The following is a 20332-nucleotide window of genomic DNA, read 5'->3' on the forward strand; positions in this document are numbered from 1 at the left end:
CTTATTCAAGTCTCAAAACAATACAATTTCAAGATAATTTCACACAAATGGTTCATATTTTACCTGGTTCTGGATAAATGGGGATGTTATCAGAAACTAGTCAACCAGAAGGCAACGATTCCAGCTCTCAGAGAATCCATTCACCCCCGAAGATAATGATTAATTTTGGGAATAAATGGCTGAAATACAGAGGATTTACTTGATATCGGAAGACAATGAAATCAACAGTGTGAATCTGACTGGACCTCAAAACTCTGAACCTGGAAAATTTGCCAAACACACGGAGGGACACGCTCACTGGCTCTGGATGAGCGAGAGGTACCACTTCAATGTGTTAATACTTTCACTCACCATTGTCCTCTTTAGAAATGTTTAACGTGTAAATGAGGGGGAATGAGGCTTTAATAAATAAATTAAAATTAAAAAATATCTGCAGAGATCCCACCTGAACCCTTACGTAAAGTCTGATGAAATTTCCATAATTGCATATCTAAGTAGGACTGTCTCAAAAATTAATTCCTCGTCGATTATTAATGGTTTCTGAAGAGTTCGGCATTCTGCTACTACTGACCACTCTCACTAATATCTTCTGATTTCCTTGGAGAAACAACGAAAGCTTTTTTCTAAATGTCAAATCAGTGAAAACTTGTCTTGATCTTCCAGGAGTTTGCTTTTGTATTTACTAGATTTGAAAGAAATTAAACCAGAATTATGTTCTTACTTTGAAGGACCACTTATTTTCTTAGCCATCACACACCTTCAGTGGCTGGAGGTTTGACTTAAACCCAGGTTTAATGAACTTCAGGCTTCATCTAGAGATGAGGAGATCCCAGCTGCAGGTATCAACATAAACAAAGCTTTGTTTTATTTATACGCATTTAATCCTCAGAGCATTCACAGTAATAACTCCTAGTCATCAGGGAAAGATGCAGCCCTCCTTCTCTTTCTCAGCTATAAATTGTTGCAAAAATTAGTTTAAGTTTTATTTACAACCAGGAAAAGCAAGCAGGTGAAGAAACCATTGCATTGACCTCCTCCTATCATTTTTCTAACACAGCTCTTACCACCCTTCTCTCTGTTGAACTTCCAACACAAATTTGTTTCTTCAAAAATAAAATAAATATATCACACAGTTTATTTACAGGATTTGATGGGGACAAACGATCCTGGAAATCAAACAAGTGAAGGCCGACCTCACTAACGTCACTGTTCATCACTTCAGTTATTAAAACCTCCACTTCAGATTGATTCCAGTTGATTAGCAGGTTAACACGCCTTGGGGATTTTTTTTTCCTCCAAGTGAAAACAGCTGACATAACACTGCATGCAAACGAAGTGTTAGACTCCTTCACACTCAGTGCACAGGTCTCCAGACAGAGCAGAGGTTCATGGTGAAGAAGGACCAGTTCCTGCTGCAGAGCCTCAGCATGGAAACTCGTCATTAGACAGATACTCCTCCCGGGCTGTGGCTGCTGTCACCTTTTAATAAGCAGGTGAGACCACTGGACAGGTCGTGGAGAGCTGCAGTGTGTCATAAAATCTGCTTTTAGTGTTCATACAGCCTGTGCATTTCCAGATTCAAACAATCATCAAGATAGAATAACTTGAGCACTTTCTCTGTGATTCCTCTCAGCTCCACCCGATCTTCCTCTTCGCTTCCAGCAGTTTACATTTGAAACTCTCATGTTGTCTCTAGGTCGAGTGTGCTCCCCCTCCCTCCTATATGCTCCCTGCAGACCCCCACATCCCACTCTATAAGCAGCCACTTAGCCACATATGGTGCTGCTCATTACCAGCTGCCATGAGGGAGTGATGGAGGTCATATTAAACAATTACTGAAAGAATCACCTCGCTTATTATCCCTCAATCAATTACAGCGCGGGCCTATCACAGCTCATATTAATCACTGATTTCATTAAGAGATTGGACTGTGGGACTTACATATCATACCATGGCCTTAGACTGTGAATAAAGATGGACGTATAGTGTCTGTGACATCGCCCACAGGTTCCTGAGGACTGGTTTAACCCTTTATACGGCACTCATTTATATACTTTTCAACCCTTGACCATTGTTGGACGGTGTAAGAGGAGTTTTTTACTTTTTAATTTTTGCTCCAAATGAAGGTCAGGGTTCATCACCCTCCGGACATAATAATTTTTCCAAAAGGTGTATATATAAAGAATATTTAAAAACACAGATAAAGTTAATGGTATATCTATTAAAGGGACTACAAGGAGTTTCAGAAAGCAAAGTGTTTTCACACTACATTTCCCATGAGCCTCCGCGCGCACGGTGAAATTCTTGGACCGGCGCAAGACAGACGAAAGCGAAAACATTTGCCAAGAATGTTTTCACTAATCAAGAAAGTCGGAGGTTCAAAGACGATCAGATACCGTCGTAGTTCCGACCATAAGCGATGCCAACTAGCGATCCGACGGCGAAACTAGGAAATGCTGGGCGAGTAGACCATTAAATAATAATATCAAAATAACTATAAAGACAAAATGATATATTTATTGAAAATTGACCCATTAACAAGTGTGGGTAACGTAGATTCATCCACATTGATATGAGACTCTTTTATAACCAAAAGCAAACTCCTCAGGGTCTCTTTAATACATAAAAATGTGTGTAAGATGAAAAAAATAAGTATTTTATTTGTAAAAAATAAGTTACCGAATGTGGTTATTTGTGTCGACAAAGGGTTTAAAGCTGTGTGAGCTGCTATGTCATCATCACCATCTTGTCTGTTCCTTATGCTACCCTAACCCTCCTGGTGAATCCAACAATGGGCAAAAAGGAGGAGAGTCTGGAGCCAAGGCTTTGGTTTGTGTTCACTCCATGAATTCTGCAGAACTTTGAGAATTTTTTTGAATGAAATTTAAAAGAGTGAGTTGTACAAAAATCTAGACTACTGTAAACTGTTTTTGTTGCAGGTTGTAGACATGTTTATTATTTCAGCTGTGAGTGAGGACATTTTAACATGAGAATCAATGGGAACTGATTCTAATAAAGCAGATGTACAATGCTGACTGCATATGTATTGATGCAGGGTGTAAAAGAATTGAGAAAAAGAACTGAAATGTGGATTTTAAGACGAGACCAGGCCAGCAGACGTTAGGTAACATCAACAAACAACAACAAAACATAAGTACAGAGCAGAGAGTGAGGAGGAGGCAGGGGCTCAGAGCAGCCTTTTATTCTGAGCAGATGCAGGACTCTGGGTCACCGCTGGTACATTTGTACGGTGCATGACTGATTGCTGTTTACTTGTGGAGAAATGAATGGGGGTGCTTGAAGTCTGTGGGAGAGAAACAGCGCATCAACAACTGTGAGTTGACTTTTATAACAGCTCCATCCACCCAACCCCACCCCACATCACATCACCACCCTCAACACAGTTTGTGGCTTTTGTGTCGGTGTTGATTCAACTGTTCATATTTCCCACCTCAACAATGTCAACATGAGCCCTGAAGCTGAAAGAGGCATGACTGATGATGGCAGAGGAGACACACCACCGTGCGTCTCTCTCCCTCACAATTGTGTTCGTATAAAGAAAAAGTTGACAAAAGAAACTGAACCAGAGCCATCTCAATACACCTGCAGATGAGCATCACGAGCTGCTTCTTATTAAATACGCTGAAGGAGACAAGCACAGGAACACGGAGATATTACACAGCACTTTAATACAGTCAAATGTCCTTAAAAGCCTCTAGTGGCTTTGAGTAGCACTCTTCATCTGAAGCACTCAGAGAGGTAATAGTCGTGGTCTGAATCACAGCACCTTGTGTTATTTGTAGTCGGGGGTGGGGGGCTGGCAGCCTCACTTGCCGTCCTCCTGGATGTTAAACTGTCTGTTGGGTTTGGTGGACTCCAGCATGAGCTCGTACAGTTGGCCGACCTGTTCGTCTTGGAAATCAGTGAGTCTCCCCTCTGGCAGTTCGGCGCCGAACTTCACGGAGCTGAGCTGCTTCCCCGCCGACTCCAGCACCTGAGTCTGCAGGGTGTCCTTGTACATCTGTGGGGGTGGAGGGTGTGGTCACAAAGACAAGATAAGAATATAGCAGCAGCGTTCAGCACCTGCACTTCCAGCTATCACCATTTTCAGATTCATTGAACACATCATCACACTGAGTGGCTGGTGCAGCCGTGAGTGATAAATACGTAGGTTTTCATTGCAGTTTTGTGTGTATGTGTTCGTCACAGACTGATATATCATATTTGAGCCATGTTTAACAGCTCTATTGCTTCCAGAAAGTATCAAATGCACCTTATTGAACCACAATATTTCACTGAATATTTAATCACCAATACATACTACACTGTAGTTTATTCTGACTCAGTCCCACACACTAATACTACAGCACCAAATGTGGATCAATACGCTACAGAAAATAGTCTGGGGCTGTAACTAACGATTATTTTGCTTATCGATAAATCTGTTGATTATTTAAATGATTAATCCATTAGTTGATTGGTCAATAAAATGTTAAAAAATGTTGAAAAAAATCAGTGTTTCTCAAACCACAAGATGACTTCCTCATGTCTTGTTTTGTCCACGAACCAAAGAGATATTCAGTTTATTGTCGTAAAGGAACAAAGAAATCAGAAATATTCACATTTAAGAAGCTGAAATCAGAGAATATGGACTTTTTTTTCTTTAAAAAACTACTCAAACCGATTATTTGATTATCAAAATAGTTGGCGATTAATTTAATAATCGATTATCGTTCGATTAATTGTTGCAGCTCTAAAATAGTCCCTAACACAACGTACTGTTTCAAACTCACTGCATCACCAATCTTCCCGTAATTCAGCAGCTCACTTGGTGAATGCACTTAACAAAGAGAGGACTCACAGGGCAATTACAACCTACAAAAATAAACCTGTAAAGGTCGAGGACCTGACAGTGATTGTTGGCTTTTTACCCTTCGTGTTCCTTTAGGGCCAAACAGATGCTGTTAAAGTAAAAGCAGAGTGACAGTTGATGCCGACTGCAGAGGCTCTGGGTTTGTTTATCACTCTCACCCCCTCGACGACAACTAGTCCTTGAATGGAAAAAAAATATAAAGGAAAAAATAAACATTACCTGTACAGTAAAAATCAAGATTAGGTTCTTAAATCTACAATACTGGTGTCACTCAGGATCAGTCAAATCAATCTAAGACAATGAGCTGTCCAGTTGCTGTCCACGTGAGAAGTGACGAAGCTGTCGGTGTGTGTGAATCATCCTGAGCGGCTCCGCGGCCGCCTCCATATGTTTGACTTCTGAGAAGCCGTTCAATCATCTGGACAAAGAGGAGCACGTAGTCGCTGTCTGGTGTTTTCCCATTCATAAAGCATCTTGTGTTTTTGGAACTCTCCCACTGTAACCAATAACAACTCATTTATCTAAGAGGCTTTTTCCTGCACATAATGTAATTACGTTGAACATTTGCCAAGGGAGAAATATCCTTCCTGAAACAGGACGTTATAGCTCAAAGGAATACGCCAACAGTTTGGTACATTTGTGCCCGTACATTTTACTTTTTTATCTAAATGACTGATCGGACAATTCTGGTGTGTGTCAGGCAGTTTTTTTTGTGCTTCATCTGTGCGTCCGTGGATAGATTTTGTCGCCATGACAGTATTACAATCTGCATGATACTGTCACAAAACCTCTCATTGGTCTAAACATCATTAGGTGTTATGGTTGCTGACATAAGATTGCATCTACTTTCATTTATTTTTATCAGATAAAATAAAACAAATCAAGATGAGTCTCTCCTTTGTACTCACAATGCACTAAGTCTGACTGCCTGTTCCCTCTGAGACATGATCGAGAGTGTAGGGCAGAGACACGTGTACCACAATGAATGTGGTACGAAGGAATTAAACAGCTTTAAAGGTTTCTGAAGATCTCTCCACCTCTATTGGATTAGAGATTTGCAGACTTAAGTACTCGTACCCACGGAGGTAGAGTGGACGGTGAATGTTCCTCTGTCTGAGAGGCTGCAGCTCAGAAGTGACTCTGCAGATTTGTTTTCTGGATGCAACAATTCACTGTAGGGATGGGAATCACCAGAGGCCCTGCGATACAATATTCTCACGACACTTGCGTCTAAATACGATATTATTGCTATATTAAAAACGCTACAATATGCTGCGATATATTGCGGTTTATTCGCCTTTGTCAAATGCAAATTATGTATCCAAATGAAAACTTTGTTAACATTTGTTTTTTCTAATAGGATAAATTTCATTTCATAGTCTGTTCAGATCGGTACTTAGCGTCCGTATATCGACACAATATGGCCATGCAAAATATCGCGATGCTACTGTTTCAGTTTTTCCCCGCACCCCGTTTAAAAGAGGGAATGCAGTCTGACATGAAAGCTGGAAAGATAATCAAAACTTGTTTTTAAATGTCCACTTTTCTAAACTAGAGAATGGAAAAAATCCAAAACTGCCTCCAAGTTTGATGTCCTATATGAATTATTTAAATCTGGTTTTTGACACTGTTAACCTACTCCTACATTTTCAGAAATCAATGATACCACTCACTTACAGCATTATGAGTCCTATTTCACAGTAAGTTCTGCCACTGCAACACTGATTACTATTTGATTTTAATTATCATAATTAAATAGCACTGCTATTCACTGAGAATTACACTTTTCCTGTTTTTCCTCCATGCCCTTGAGGAGGTTATGAATGTACTTTTTGGTAAAATGCCCTCCATGTTTATTTCTTGAGGTGAAGGTGATTGTGAGTTGTATCAGGTCAGCTCTTTTTCTTTTCTTTTTTTTAGCGGCAGATTATATTAAATTATTCAAGTTTAGAAGAGACGGGAGAATATTTTGCTGAGGCCAAACTGTGAAATATCCTTTTATTTTTCAAAGAAATTTGATTTTATGTCTTAAAAAGCCCTGAGGCTCGGGTACATGACAGGAACGTAAAATAAAAATACATCCATATTCCAATAACTGGTCTTTTCAGCTGTAAATGAACCTTCCTGTCAAGCTAAAAAACTAACGCCACTCACTTCTGACACAGAGAGTGACTGACCGGTTGCCTGGCCAGTCTGGTGTTTATAATGTTTATAATGTGTGTCAATTTTTGGACGTATAAAACAAATCTGATGAAATGTCTATCGTCAGGCTCTTTGTAACTAGTGAAACATCTATAGACGGTGATATCTGTCATCTTCACAGTGTTTTAGAGATGATTTAACAGATAACTTGTTTAATAAAACTGAGAGTTTAATTTAGCTTCGTGTCCAGCCTTCTGTAGGTTTGTACACACGGCATCCATTAAAACAAAAGCCATTAAAGCTCTCACCATGAGAATCTCTGGGCCATCAGTCCAGCCCAGGTATCCATTCAAAGACCAAAGGTGGTTTTCCCACTGATGTATCACAGACACAGCTTTGGCTTTTTGTTATTTTGCCGTGGCCAGATGACGCAGCAATTAAAACAGGAAAATAAATTGCTCCATTGAATTGCTCTCATTTGAAATACAGCCAGAGCTTTCACTAGAGCTGAGAGCTTTGGTAACAGAGACCACCAAAGCCCCTCAGTCCCAGACTGGGACCGATTCAGATGGACTCTGGGTTTGAAAACGATGCATACTTGTTATAGAGAGGCATAATGAAAGTAAATGCCTCCACTCACCACTGTGGCTTCACAGCTACTGCAATGACAAAGGGACCTCTCAGGATTTCAGCAGCAATCACCATCGACTTCATTAGAGAAATTACCTGCAGATGGGTGATTTACCATTCCCCTACACTGTTTAATTGTGCTGGAAAACATTGGCTCTGCCCCATCCAGAAAAAATAATACCTGGCATACCCTCAGGAGTGATTATTTTTTTGGGAACTAGCAGATGAGAGGCGCATGAATATTAATGGTAAAAATTACTCAAATGCTATGGTCTAACTGATGCTCAATATACCGCTGAGTCTATTCTACCTCTAAGTGTACAACAGAAGGTCTTGGTGTCTCCAAGTGTACCAGCTGTTTCAGTTCCCGAAGATGCGGCAGTGTAAAGTGCAACAGTACGCTGGCTGAGTTTGGAAATACAGGGAGGGGTGTGAGTGACGATTATTAAATTCACTCTTACCAAGGCACAGTGCTGTTCTCATTGGTCTGAAACAGCTGTGCCAATCAGTGACGCAAGAAGACATCTCAACAAACGAAGAGGCTGGATGACGCAGAATGACACGACCTGGATGGCCGTGCTGCTCTCCTCCACGGTCCAACGTGGTCAAAGAGGGAGAGCTCCTTGTCATCAAACATGACAGCCAAGTTTTTGATATGGATGGTTGGCCAAGATGACTTAAAGCCCCAGTATGTAATTTATTTGGCTTTTTATTAGCAAAAATCAAATATTGCTTTCATAAATACGTATTTCACTGAAGTCGAATCACACCCGCATACAAATGAAAGCTTTCTCGTACCTTAGAATGAGTTGTTACAGGGGCGGCGTTTAGCTCACTGTCTCTCTCTCGACTGCACTATCAATTAAAGGCAATAAAAGCCCAAAAAATATACTTAAAAAAAAATAATAATAATGAGTTGTTACAAGTTGTTAAGGGGGCGACGCATCGAACCGAGGCGGCCATGTTGCATCGCCATTTTTTACGTTCAGTGGCAGCGTGACCGTAGGTAACCACGGAAACTCAGCGGAGCCGTCAGCTCGGGGAGAAAGTTTTCCAGGTAGCGCCAGTTAAAACTGTCACCACTGTGTGAGGAAGGACGGAGGCACTGATGCTGCATTCAGGTGCAGTCAGGCAGACGGCCGTCGGCAAACCAACCGGATGTCATTTTACTCGACGAGAGAAAGACGGTAAAAAGTGGGCCAGGTAAACAATACGACATCACCATGACAACATATTGTTGCGCCTTTATTGTTTTGCCTCGTGCTGGCAGAGCACTCATGCAGCGTCTGTTGTCTGTCTGACGTCTGCCCGATTTCACGTGAATGCAACATCAAGAATACGTTCCGATATGCAATGGCACCGCTAGATGGGGGGAATTCCTACATATTATACCTTTAAGTAGACAGATTTAGCTGAAGGTGGTGTTCCTTCATCAATGCAGACAGGCTGAGAACTGCTTTGAGAAAGTAGGGTTGTTTGGTGGGAACGATAGGTATAGCTGGGTGTCATGTGAAATTGTGTATACTGCGAAGAGTAGGGGTCCCAGGACTGATACTTGGGGCACTCAAATGGAAAGGGAATGGGCTAAGGACGTTTTCCCTCGCAATGATGCAATGAAGGAGCACCCAGTCAGATAAGATTAAAAACAAGAAGGCACTTCACACCCATGACACTTCTTATCTCGCTAATAGCTCCAGTGAGATAAGAACTGGGAGCTCTGCAGCTTTTAATGACACATCATGTACAATGAATCTGAGAAGCAGATAATACGCCAAAGTCAGAACGACTATGATCTTAGACCTAGAGCCTGGTGATATATTTTTATGCACAGTATTCAAAGATACTATGAAAAACTACTGACGCTGTGTTGTAGATTTTATTAATCCCATTGGATGTTATCTTTGATGATGATCATTTAATCAGTTAGCTTCTTTAAAGGGACAACGAGGAGTTTTGGAAAAGCGAAGTGTTTTCACACTACATTTATGAGCCTCCGCGCGCACCGTGAAATTCTTTGACCGGCGCAAGACAGACTCATGTTTTCATTCATCAATAATTAAAGTCAGAGGTTCAAAGATGATCACATACGGTCGTAGTTCCGACCATAAACGGCGATTTGGCGGCGTTATTCTCATGACTCGCCACGAAACCGAAAGTAAAGAAGCGCTGGTCGGCTCGACCAGCATTTCCACCACCACTAATAATAACAAAATAACGATAGAGACAAAACGATATATTTATCGAAAATGGAGCCATTAACAAGTGTGGGTAGCGTAGATTCATCCACATTAACGTGAGACTTTTTTATAACCAAATAGAAACTCCTCGTTGTCCCTTTAACATGATTCCTGGCATCACAGCCGCTGAACAAAAGCAATGACGTGGATGGCGGCAGACTGTAAATGTAGTCTAATGTGGAACTTTTTCAGTTATCGGTAAAGCAGCGCCGCTGTGTGTGATGTGTGTGGGAGGACTGTGAGGTGCCGTGGCAACACCACAAACCTTGTTGAGCATCTGTGATTTAATCAGAGTACAGACTCTGATGAGGTTATGCAGCAGTGGTCTGAGGAGGAAGAGAGGTGCTGGACTTTGGCAGTGTTTTACAGGTTTAGAGGGAGAGTGTATGTGAAGCTAATTGGCCTCAATTATTGCTGTTACTTCAGTTTGTGAGTTGATGTTCAAACAACTGGAATTACGTCTTATTCTTAAAATCATGTGAAAGAATAATCATAAATTTGCATCCCTATCAGCTCTTGGACCACTGCAAAGATATACATAGATGTTACCAATATTTTATTATTAAATTGCTTTGTAATCAATGCAAGCATATTCAAAGCTAAGTAGCCCAGCTACAGGCTGTGGCTAACAACATTGGCTAACGTTTATCTAAAAAAATCTAACCATCCCGCCTTCAATATGTTCGCTGCAGTTACGACAAAGACAGTTAGCCGGTATTTCCCGGCTCTCAATCACAATGTAGGCTTTAGTGTTCTCAATGTGCCGGGCCAGCCGACCAACCTGACCTGATGCACTGGTCCGAAAATATAAAAAATTATAGCTGCCGCGCAGCGATGGGTCGGGTCCAGGCTATTTTTGGCTAAATTAGGAGCAACAAACAGGAAAATAGGAAGACAAGACAGTTATAATGTTAATTTTGCACTAGTTGAGGCTCGAACCCGCAACTCCTGGAACCAAAGGCCGTTGTCTAATCGCTCTGAGCTAATTGGCAAGAAGCAATTCAACAGTGGCTTCACAAATTGAGTAAGCTTTGAAATTTGAAATTCTAATAGTGTGACAGCCTGAATTGCGAATGTCACTGACAGACTGAGTGATGATATTTTCGACCCCTGGTTCGTGAGGTGCCAAGTTCGATCGGTTTAACCAGAAAACAACCAGAAAATGTCCCAGTACAGATGTTAGGGAATTCACATCCAACAGCCACTGGACAAATATTGATAAAAGGACAGAGTGTATTGTACTGCAAGATGTTATCATACTGATGTCAAATATTGCTATGGCACATTATACTATATCAGATGAATGAGGGTTAACTTGTATTGTAGGGATGAAGAATCTCTCATGAGGACTATGGCTCAGAGAGACACCACCATCTTCTCAGATCAGAGGTCTGGATGCAGTTCAGCTTTTACAACACTCATGGGACAAACAAAATCAATAAACACAATGCAACATTAACTGCCCCCCCCACCCACACACACACACACACACACACACACACACACACACACTGCCAGACCAGGCAGACCAGAGACGCCGTCCTGCACATAAACACACTTGTACACTTTAACTACTCAGCGCTGTATCAGCAGCTCGGCTTTATCTCCTCTGATGGAGAGATCAGCTCTGGCATTCTCACACACTGACACAGACACACACACACACTTGATGACGAGGAGGTAACAGGTCAGCAGTCGGCTGTTAATGAGACTGAACCTACACATACACAAACACACACACACCGACACACTGGAGATTCTCTATCATCTGAATTATAGCTGAAAAATAACTGTCTGGATACCGAGTGAGATAAAAACAAGGAGGCAAGTAAAGACAGAAGAGACAGACGACTGTTTGTCAGGCAGGACGTTGATTTAAAGAAAACACAAGAGGAAAATTTGAATAGTTAATTGTTAACATCATTTTGATGAAATATTAAGCATTTTTGAATAAAATTACAATAAACTGAGTGGAGGGGTTTTTTTTGGTTGTTTTTTTCTGACTAAAGACAAAATTTCAGGAGATCTTTTTCTGGAGCATTTTTTTCCTGTATTGCTTGAAATCCTCTTCACACCCCAATTGCAACATATTAATTAAATGCTTTGTCACAAAAATGAGAAATGTCAGTCACCTATGGAACGGACAATCCTGTAAAAACACCATCCACCAAGAAATTCATTGGATCGTGATGCATCTATCAAACTGCCATCTGCCCCTCCCTCCCCCGTCTGCGCGTACCCTGCTTTGTGCACTAATTGCGACGCGAGAGCTTATGCTAAGCTTGCTAAATTCAATGAAACAGTTGCAGCAACGTTACAGCAGAAAAGAACAAGCTTTGTGGCTTGAGAGAGAAAGTCTTAACAAAGGGGCTTGGACTTTTGAATTGTGTACAAAATGTAGCCTGCTCGAACCCTTTTTCCAGGATCTCCTACTTTAGCTTTAACTATACTGATCAGTCAGAGCTAATGGAGATGTAATGGTTTATTAGAAATGTCTGCATGTGATGTTTCCATGCAACAAACCTAAAGCACCAAGTAAAGCAAAATAGACGTTCACTCTCTCAGGTCTGGGCCAGTTGATTTTTCCGGCCATGTTTCACCTATCATGTTAGAAGTCACCTGATGGTCCCAAAATATAATGAAACATCTCTAGAGGCTTTTAAGGAGAACACAGATTCAACAGCAACTTCATCTTGACGACACTGTACCATGTTACCATGTGAGTATTGACAATATAATTATGCATTGTATTAATTATGAGTGCCACCTGCTGGCCAGAGATGATTATATCCTGTGCAACGGGATAAGCAGTAGACTCAAGCCTCCGCCCATATCAAAACAAACTATCCATACCTGCACAAAAGTACAGGTGGGGCTTGGAATAATATCAGCTTGTTACAGTTGTGACTCTCTTTTACCTCATCTGAATAAAACAAATAAACTTTATTGTCCCAGAAGGGAAGTTTCTCTTTGGCAAACCTACGAAGACAAACAAATAACAAAAAACAAGGACAAGGTCATTTACCTCTGAGGATGACGAATAGCTTACATCTGCCTTCAGTTTCTACACTTACTGTGGTCTAATGATAATAATAATAAACAGCAGTTACAATATTTACACAGGGACTTTGTAGGCTACGGTACAGCCCAATTCTGATTATTGCATTAATGGATCAAACTCCATCTGCCTCTAGATGCTTCATTTCTGTTTACTGAGGCTACTCTGTCATCATGTGGTGATGAACTGACATTACACCAGAGCAAGACAAAACCTCAGAGATAACATGACCAGTGAGAGGAAAACTTAAGTACCGTTATGCTAAGTGTAAAATTAGGGGAGACGTATCTCGTCTCTCTTTTTGTTTGTCATTTACATTTCTTGGTCTCAGTACACTAGTCACTCAATGTCCATATTAAATGTAATATAACGTATTGTGCTCAAATGGATGCTCTTTAGATTTTGCCTCCTGAAGTGAAAATTACACTATCAGGATAGAGTATTAATATTTGGGTTAGCTTGTCAGAGTTTTTTCTTTTTCTTTTTGAAGAAACACATCAACTGTATCAGCTTTGTGCTGATGCTGGTCGCCTTTGAACTAACTTTCAAACTCATTCAATGAAAATATGACAGAAATAGAGGTTTTCCATACCCACTTTTTATTTCACACTGTAACCAGCTCCATCTATATCGAACAGATTTAAATAGCCTACTTTTTTATTGTTATTGTGTTTCCATATTTCGCACATTCTGTGTCATAAACTGTAAACTGTCTTGTCTGTAACAACATCTACTGCACGTCTGTCCGTCCTGGGTGAGGGATCCCTCCTCTGTTGCTCACCCTGAGGTGTCTCCGATTTTTCCCTGTTAAAAGGGTTTTCCATGGAGTTTTTCCTCAGTCGATGTGAGGGTCTAAAGGGCAGAGGATGTTGTTACGATGCTATGATGTAAAGCCCTTTGAGACAAACTGTTTGTAAAAAACGGGCTATACAAATAAAATTGCCTTGCCTTGTTATTATTCATATATTAGCCATTCCCAGCTTGATCAGTCCCTTCAAAACATTAGTGCAGTGTATGGTTACATGTGTGAATGTATTGTTGTTTGTTTGTGCTGTATTTATTCTCTGCTGGCTGTAGGAATTGCCCTGCATGGGGATAATAAAGTTTAGTACTACTACTAGGCCTACTACTGCTATTACTATGATCATTTAATTCATTCACTCCCTCAGGTCTATTAATATGATTCACTCATGTAGTGTATAATTATCCACCTGAACTTTTTGCTTTAACATCATGTATTATGTTCTTCTGTTTTTCTTGGAACTGAAGGAAAGTGTTTAGTAACAGTAACAGATGAGACATGAGTGACCCTTGTGAGATGCACCCTAGGTGAATGTGTTTTTGTTGTTCAGAGCCTTAAGCTGATGTTCAGCCTGGTCCGAAGCATGAACTCAAGGTCGGAAAATTATATATAGGATAGATCCTGTCTTGTGTTTATGAACACAAGACATGAACTGTGTACAGGGTTCCTACACATTTTACATTTCCAAATTCCATACTTTTTCCAGACCCTAATTTCCGGACTTCCACTGCAAAAAACTCGTAACCAAGAATATTTGTCTTATTTCTAGTCAAAACAAATCTCATTATACTTAAAATAAGACTCATCACATAAAAAGTAGCTTGTTTTTAGACACTTTTTACTTCTTTCAAGCAGATTTTCACTTGAAATAAGTAGAAAAATCTGATAGTGGATCAAGTTTTTCTTTCTTATTACAAACACAAACTTCCTTTCACTGGCAGATTTTTCTACTTATTTCAAGTGAAAATTTGTTTGAAACAAGTGCAAATGATCTAAAAACAAGTTTATTTTTAGGTGATGATTCTTATTTTAAGTGGAAAGAGATTAGTTTTGACAAGAAATAAGACAAATATTCTTGGAAAGATTTTGAGTTTTTGCAGTGTCTCAGTAAAAAAAATTTTTAAATAATTTGTGACATTTAAGTAAATAGATGTTTATCATGTTAATAAATCATGCAATTAATCATTTGTTTTCATTATTCTGAATTTGTATGCCATTATGTAACCAAATCATTTCCAGGATGTTGTAGCTAGGTACAACAGCGCATACAAAAATAATAATGTGAATAAGACCAAACCCAGATAAATATATTTCCATACAATAGTTTCCATTGTCCATACTTTTCCAGACCTGGAAATGTATAAAATCAAATCCCATACTTTCCATACTTTCCATACTTGTGTAGGAACCCTGTGTGTATGTTAGACGGATACAGCTATTGTTTGGATTTACAGAATGCTTCCTTTAATGTAGAACAGTTAATGCCTAATATGGAAAGTTATATCCTTATGTTGGGAGAAGGTGGAGTTTTGGAGTTAGAAAGTTAAGTATATAAAGATTGTGGTTTTGAGCCATATTGAGAGAGATCTCACATTGGCACCATGAGATGCTCCAAGATTCGACATTTTCTGTGCACTGCTCTTCTTCTTGTTAACAAACTACTTTTTTGAATGCAAGTGAAGACGTGTCGGCGGTGATCCCTTCTTTTCATCAACACATCAATACACCACACTCACAGCACTGTTTTCTGGTTTGTTTGTTTGTGTCAGTCAGTGGTTTAAGTTACCTGCCACTCGGTCATGAAGCCCTTCACCTCCTCCGCTGACGCACTCTTGTGTCTTCTGAACTCGTCTTTCACGTACTGGTCGCCGAGCGCTTTCAGCTCTATGGGGAGGAACCGGTGCAGCACCAGGATCCTCTTGTACAACGCGCGGACAGCGGAGACGTGAGCCGACGCCGCCATGATGAAATGACCCTGAATGTTTCGTTTAAAATGTGATGAACGAGTTCCTCCTGTAACTCAAAAAACCATAAAGCTGCAGTGAGTCAGACACAGAGGTGGCGACGCTACAGACAGGCCATCGCCAATGAGAGTTATTTAACACATGTCCTTGTTTATTCCGGAAGTTAACCTTCTTCTTCTTCCTCTTCTGCGGTAAATGAGCTCCGCGCCGCACTTCCGCCCCCTAGTGTTGGAGTTTTTTTTTTTTTTTAATTCAAAACTTTTGTTTCACAATACAAAAACAGTTTTTCATGGTAAAATACAATTAATAAAGCACATTTATATCATATGCCAGGGGGAATTTATAAGTTTACAAAAAAATGTTCAAGTTTCCACATATATTGATAGTCTTAATCGCTTTCTGGTTGTTTGAAAATTTGATGGAGGTTATGTATTGCTTGAGCTCACCGTTAAAAGCAGTAAAGGAAGGGTTTTTTTTAATGAACTTACATTTGTGAATATGAAATTTAGCCATTAAAAGAATAAGGTTGATAATAAAAGTTATGTTAGCTTTTTCCTTGTTTTTTTTTCAGGTCAGGGAGCCCAAACAGAACATTCCTCCAAAACAAAATAAAATCACCATCAACATCGATAGCAACAAAATTACAAATATTTTCTTCCGCCCCCTAGTGTTGGAGTTTTTTATTTTATTTTATATTTAACCTTTATTTAACCAGGAATAATCCCATTGAGATTCAGAATCTTTTTTTTTTTTTCTTTTTATTAGAAATACAAATCTTACAAGCAGCAAATTTCAGTATAAAATACATTTTGAAACTGAGCTTAACATGTCAGCATTTCAATAAAGATTGAACACAGTAACAGATGGAACAGGAAAGCCATGAAATGAAAAAAAATAAAATAAAATAAAATTAAAATAAAAAAATATATTTTTTATGCAGGTAGATTGATCAGTACAATAACTTTCCAGCATGAATTTTCTTTTTAAAGGTGAGGGAAAACATTCATTAGATAGTATGGATCTTAGAAAGCGATTTTTACCACATTTCACATCTGAGAAAAGACAATCACAAATAAATAAAGGAAATAGACGAGGTACAGTTGATACATAAAGTAAAGAACCTTTTATAGAAGCAATTAAAGCTTGCGGTAATTAAATCATTGTAAACTTTTTGGGAACAATTTATATTGTACTTATTCCTGAAATCTAGATAATCATATATATTGCCTCTGTAGTCCATTAAATGTTGAATAGACCTAAATCTCCCTGGCAAAAGAGATTCAGAATCTCTTTTTCAAGGGGGTCCTGGTCAAGAAAGCAGCACAGTACATCCACATCAAGTCTACACATTTGGACAACATCAACAAAACATTATATAATAATTATTACAAACAAATATCACATATAAGAATAATTTTCTCAGGCGAATTAATTTATTTTTTTTGAAATAAGACAATAATGTCAGAATTCTGAGAATAAGTTTCCTTTTTTATGTCATTAATCACAAAAAAATGCAGTTATTTTTTAAAGAAAAACCTCTATCTAAATACCTTGTCAATTCAATGTTTGGGGCAAGAGTACCGAGCTCGGTGTGTGTTGTGTTGTCTCAGACATTTGATTGACGGATGACGGATCCAATATCAGTGGCTGATGAATCGTGAGCAGGCTGACATATAATCCGTGCGCCTGCATTATCCAATGCGGAACAAACCAAAAACTGTGACCCTAAAACCAAACCATGGATTTTGTGAACCTTTCCACCTCCCCATAATAATAAGCATTAGTTAATAAGCATAATCCCAGGAACCAGTAGGACGGGCTTGTTGTGTTGTTGTTGTGCTGAAATGCAGCGCCTTCTGCTTTAATGTTGCCATAACAAATGATGTCCAGGTTTGCTGGTCCTGCTGGTATCTGCTCTGCCTTTTTGTCTCCACACACCAACAACAGTTAGAACCACAGGAAACCATATGAAAATAAAAACAGTTTAAAGCAACACTTTGTAGATTATTTGGTACTAGTAGGGGAGAGTGGTGGTAATGTGAGACACCGGGTAATGTGAGACACCCCCTATATCTAGAAAACGGAACACATTTATGGTCATCTGACCATTATGTTTTCAAGCCCCTTCCATTTCCCCATGGCCATGAAGGAGAGGACCTCATGATGCTGTGAAAAGCATGTTTTTTTCACAAAAATATGATTTTTGCATGTAAAAGTAAATTTTCTTGCTGTCAACTTAATCAACTGTTGCGCCAAAGCAAATTGATTCACGTAAAAAAAAGGAATATGATACATGATGATGAACTACCAACACATAAAACCATGTGATGATGCTGGCTGAAAATTAGCCTGAATTTCTAAGAGAGGTTGTTTTTTCTAAAATGGGGGTGTTGGGGTAAAGTGAGACAAATGCTGCGGGGTAAAGTGAGACCATGGATGTATTATAATAAATCCATGAGTGAGACTGTGAGCACACCACACACAAAGATTTACACTAGAATCTCGTCCCCCAAGCCAGAAATCTCGCGTGATCAAACATGATCTGTAGCCACACTGCTTTGTTATGCTATGTGCTCTCAGTCAGCTCACTTCTTTATTGGTTACATTCAATTTTAGTCACATTTCACTTTGTTGGCTCCCCCCACATAAAAGAGGACTTATGATCGAAATGGTCACAATTGTCGGGGCCTACAACCTGACCCCCAGACTATCTAACTGTTTCTATCTGTCATTTAAATGTTAATCAAAACATTTTGTGTTGTATTTGATTTTGTTCTTGAGTTACTTTGTGTTTAGAAAAAAAAGTGCTTAATTGACCAATCCCCATGATTCTGCTACTAGTCCGACATTAGTTTTGGGAAGTGTGGTTGTCAAGCTAGCTGTCAGGATTCTAACTGTTACAACATGTGTTGTTATGGTAGTTTCAGAGTGGAAAAAGTAAGTGGATCAGTTTACCCCCTTGATTTCTCTGGTTTGTCTCAGTTTACCCCTGAGCTGGGGTAAAGTGAGACACAAGACCACTTTTTTTTTTAAAAACAATCACATTTTCACTGTCCTTCGTCCTGAATACATTCTGATAATTTCCATTGCTAGGAAACATCCTGAATTAATGGGAAATGTATAAATTTTACTGATAAATCATTTTAGCTCGCTTAGAGGGGAGCAAATGTAAAAAGTGTCTCACTTTACCCCACTCTCCCCTACTATGGTTGATAAGGGCAACTGTCTGCTACCTGTGTCGTCCCCGGAGTAGCTCAGTAGCCTACGTGAATTTGTTGTTGTTGTCGGTATTACTGCATGTCGCCCTCCAGTAGGCTACGCCCTGTCCCAGTGCTAGTAACATTGCCGTTGCCGTTGCCGGTACTGGCGGTGCCGTCGTCCATAGCTCGTCTCCAGAGCTCTGGAGGGGAGGCTGGATGGCCGTTTGTTGTGGTTGAAAAAAATTGCCCCCATACTTTAGCGTTGTTGCTATCGCTAGCGCCATCTAGCCATGGTGTAACTCCAGTTTGCCTGCATCAATTCTAGTCACGTTTTTTGCTCCCCCCAACACTGGGTGACCATCAGGACAACGATTTAGGGGTCAAAAATGACCGTAATTCTCCTTTAAATCAGTTTAGAAACATTATTTTAAGGTTGAAAAACTACATAGTGTTGCTTTAATACAAAAAGCAAAATTCAAAAGCAGTTTGTGTTCATTTCTATTAATTACAAATCACATGTTATCATCATCTTCATCATCATCTCATGTTCAAAATATATATATATTTTTTTTATCAATTCAATGAATCAATTACCAAAACATATTCAATCCTAAATTTACCTTCTACTGACTCAGGCTCTTTATACAGTATGTCTAGTGTGAATGACTGGGAATAAAGAGACAAGTGACCTTGTCGATTAGAACATAGTATTATGAGTGGAAGTGATAGCAACTGCTCCATCTACACATACCACAGTTTTGCTCACAGCAGGTAATACAAGATGATTGTTCACCTATCAGTTTATGTCCTTCAAGTGGCTCCATTGTATAACCTGTCAGTCAATGACAAAACAATGAACCTTTACCAACAGCAGCAAGTCCATGCAGCATGCATAGGTCAGAACTGGACCAATTGTAGGCTGTACTGTATCTCCAAAAATGTTGACTTTTTCCCTTTTTTTTTGTCAGTAATTTGTCTGTGAGGCACTTTGCAAACTTGACGGTTTGTTTTTCCTTCAGTGTACTGGTGCTTATGACTCTGACTTACTGTATGTTAAATTTCACAATCCCTCTACTGGTCAACAAAACATTCAATGTAGGCCTTGGTCCTCCTTGGTCTGGGACAGGTTTCTGTTTCTCACCTGTGAAACAATCTATTGACATTGATAGCTCATTTACATAAAACATAAAGCATCTCTGATGTAGCAGCACACCATAAAAACATATGCAAAATTTCCTAGTTTGTCAATGTCTGTTATCTCTACAGCATTAAAATGGTGTCCCAAATTTCCTACCTAATCGTATATATTGAAATAGTTTTATTTAGCCCATGTAAATTAGTTTTTAATGTCATCTTATTTATTTGTATGCATCATTAAAAAAGAAAAAGAAAAAAAAAAAGCTTTGAATCGTGTCTAAAATAAAGG

General features: G+C 39.4%; 1 protein-coding gene across 1 annotated transcript; it reads right to left on the minus strand.

Moving 5' to 3' along the window:
* Positions 1-3187: 3187 nt before the first annotated feature.
* On the minus strand, positions 3188-15937 carry sdhaf3 (succinate dehydrogenase complex assembly factor 3). Its single transcript, XM_085791156.1, has 2 exons — positions 15529-15937; positions 3188-4021 (listed from the first exon to the last, which is right to left on the minus strand). Exons 1-2 carry the CDS (start codon positions 15703-15705, stop codon positions 3827-3829), a joined length of 372 nt encoding a protein of 123 aa, XP_085647282.1. The 5' UTR covers positions 15706-15937; the 3' UTR covers positions 3188-3826.
* Positions 15938-20332: the final 4395 nt, after the last annotated feature.

The sequence above is a fragment of the Trachurus japonicus genome, chromosome 11 (assembly GCF_045865225.1).
Source record: "Trachurus japonicus isolate A0001 chromosome 11, Traja_1.0".
In the NCBI taxonomy this organism is placed as follows: Eukaryota; Metazoa; Chordata; class Actinopteri; order Carangiformes; family Carangidae; genus Trachurus; species Trachurus japonicus.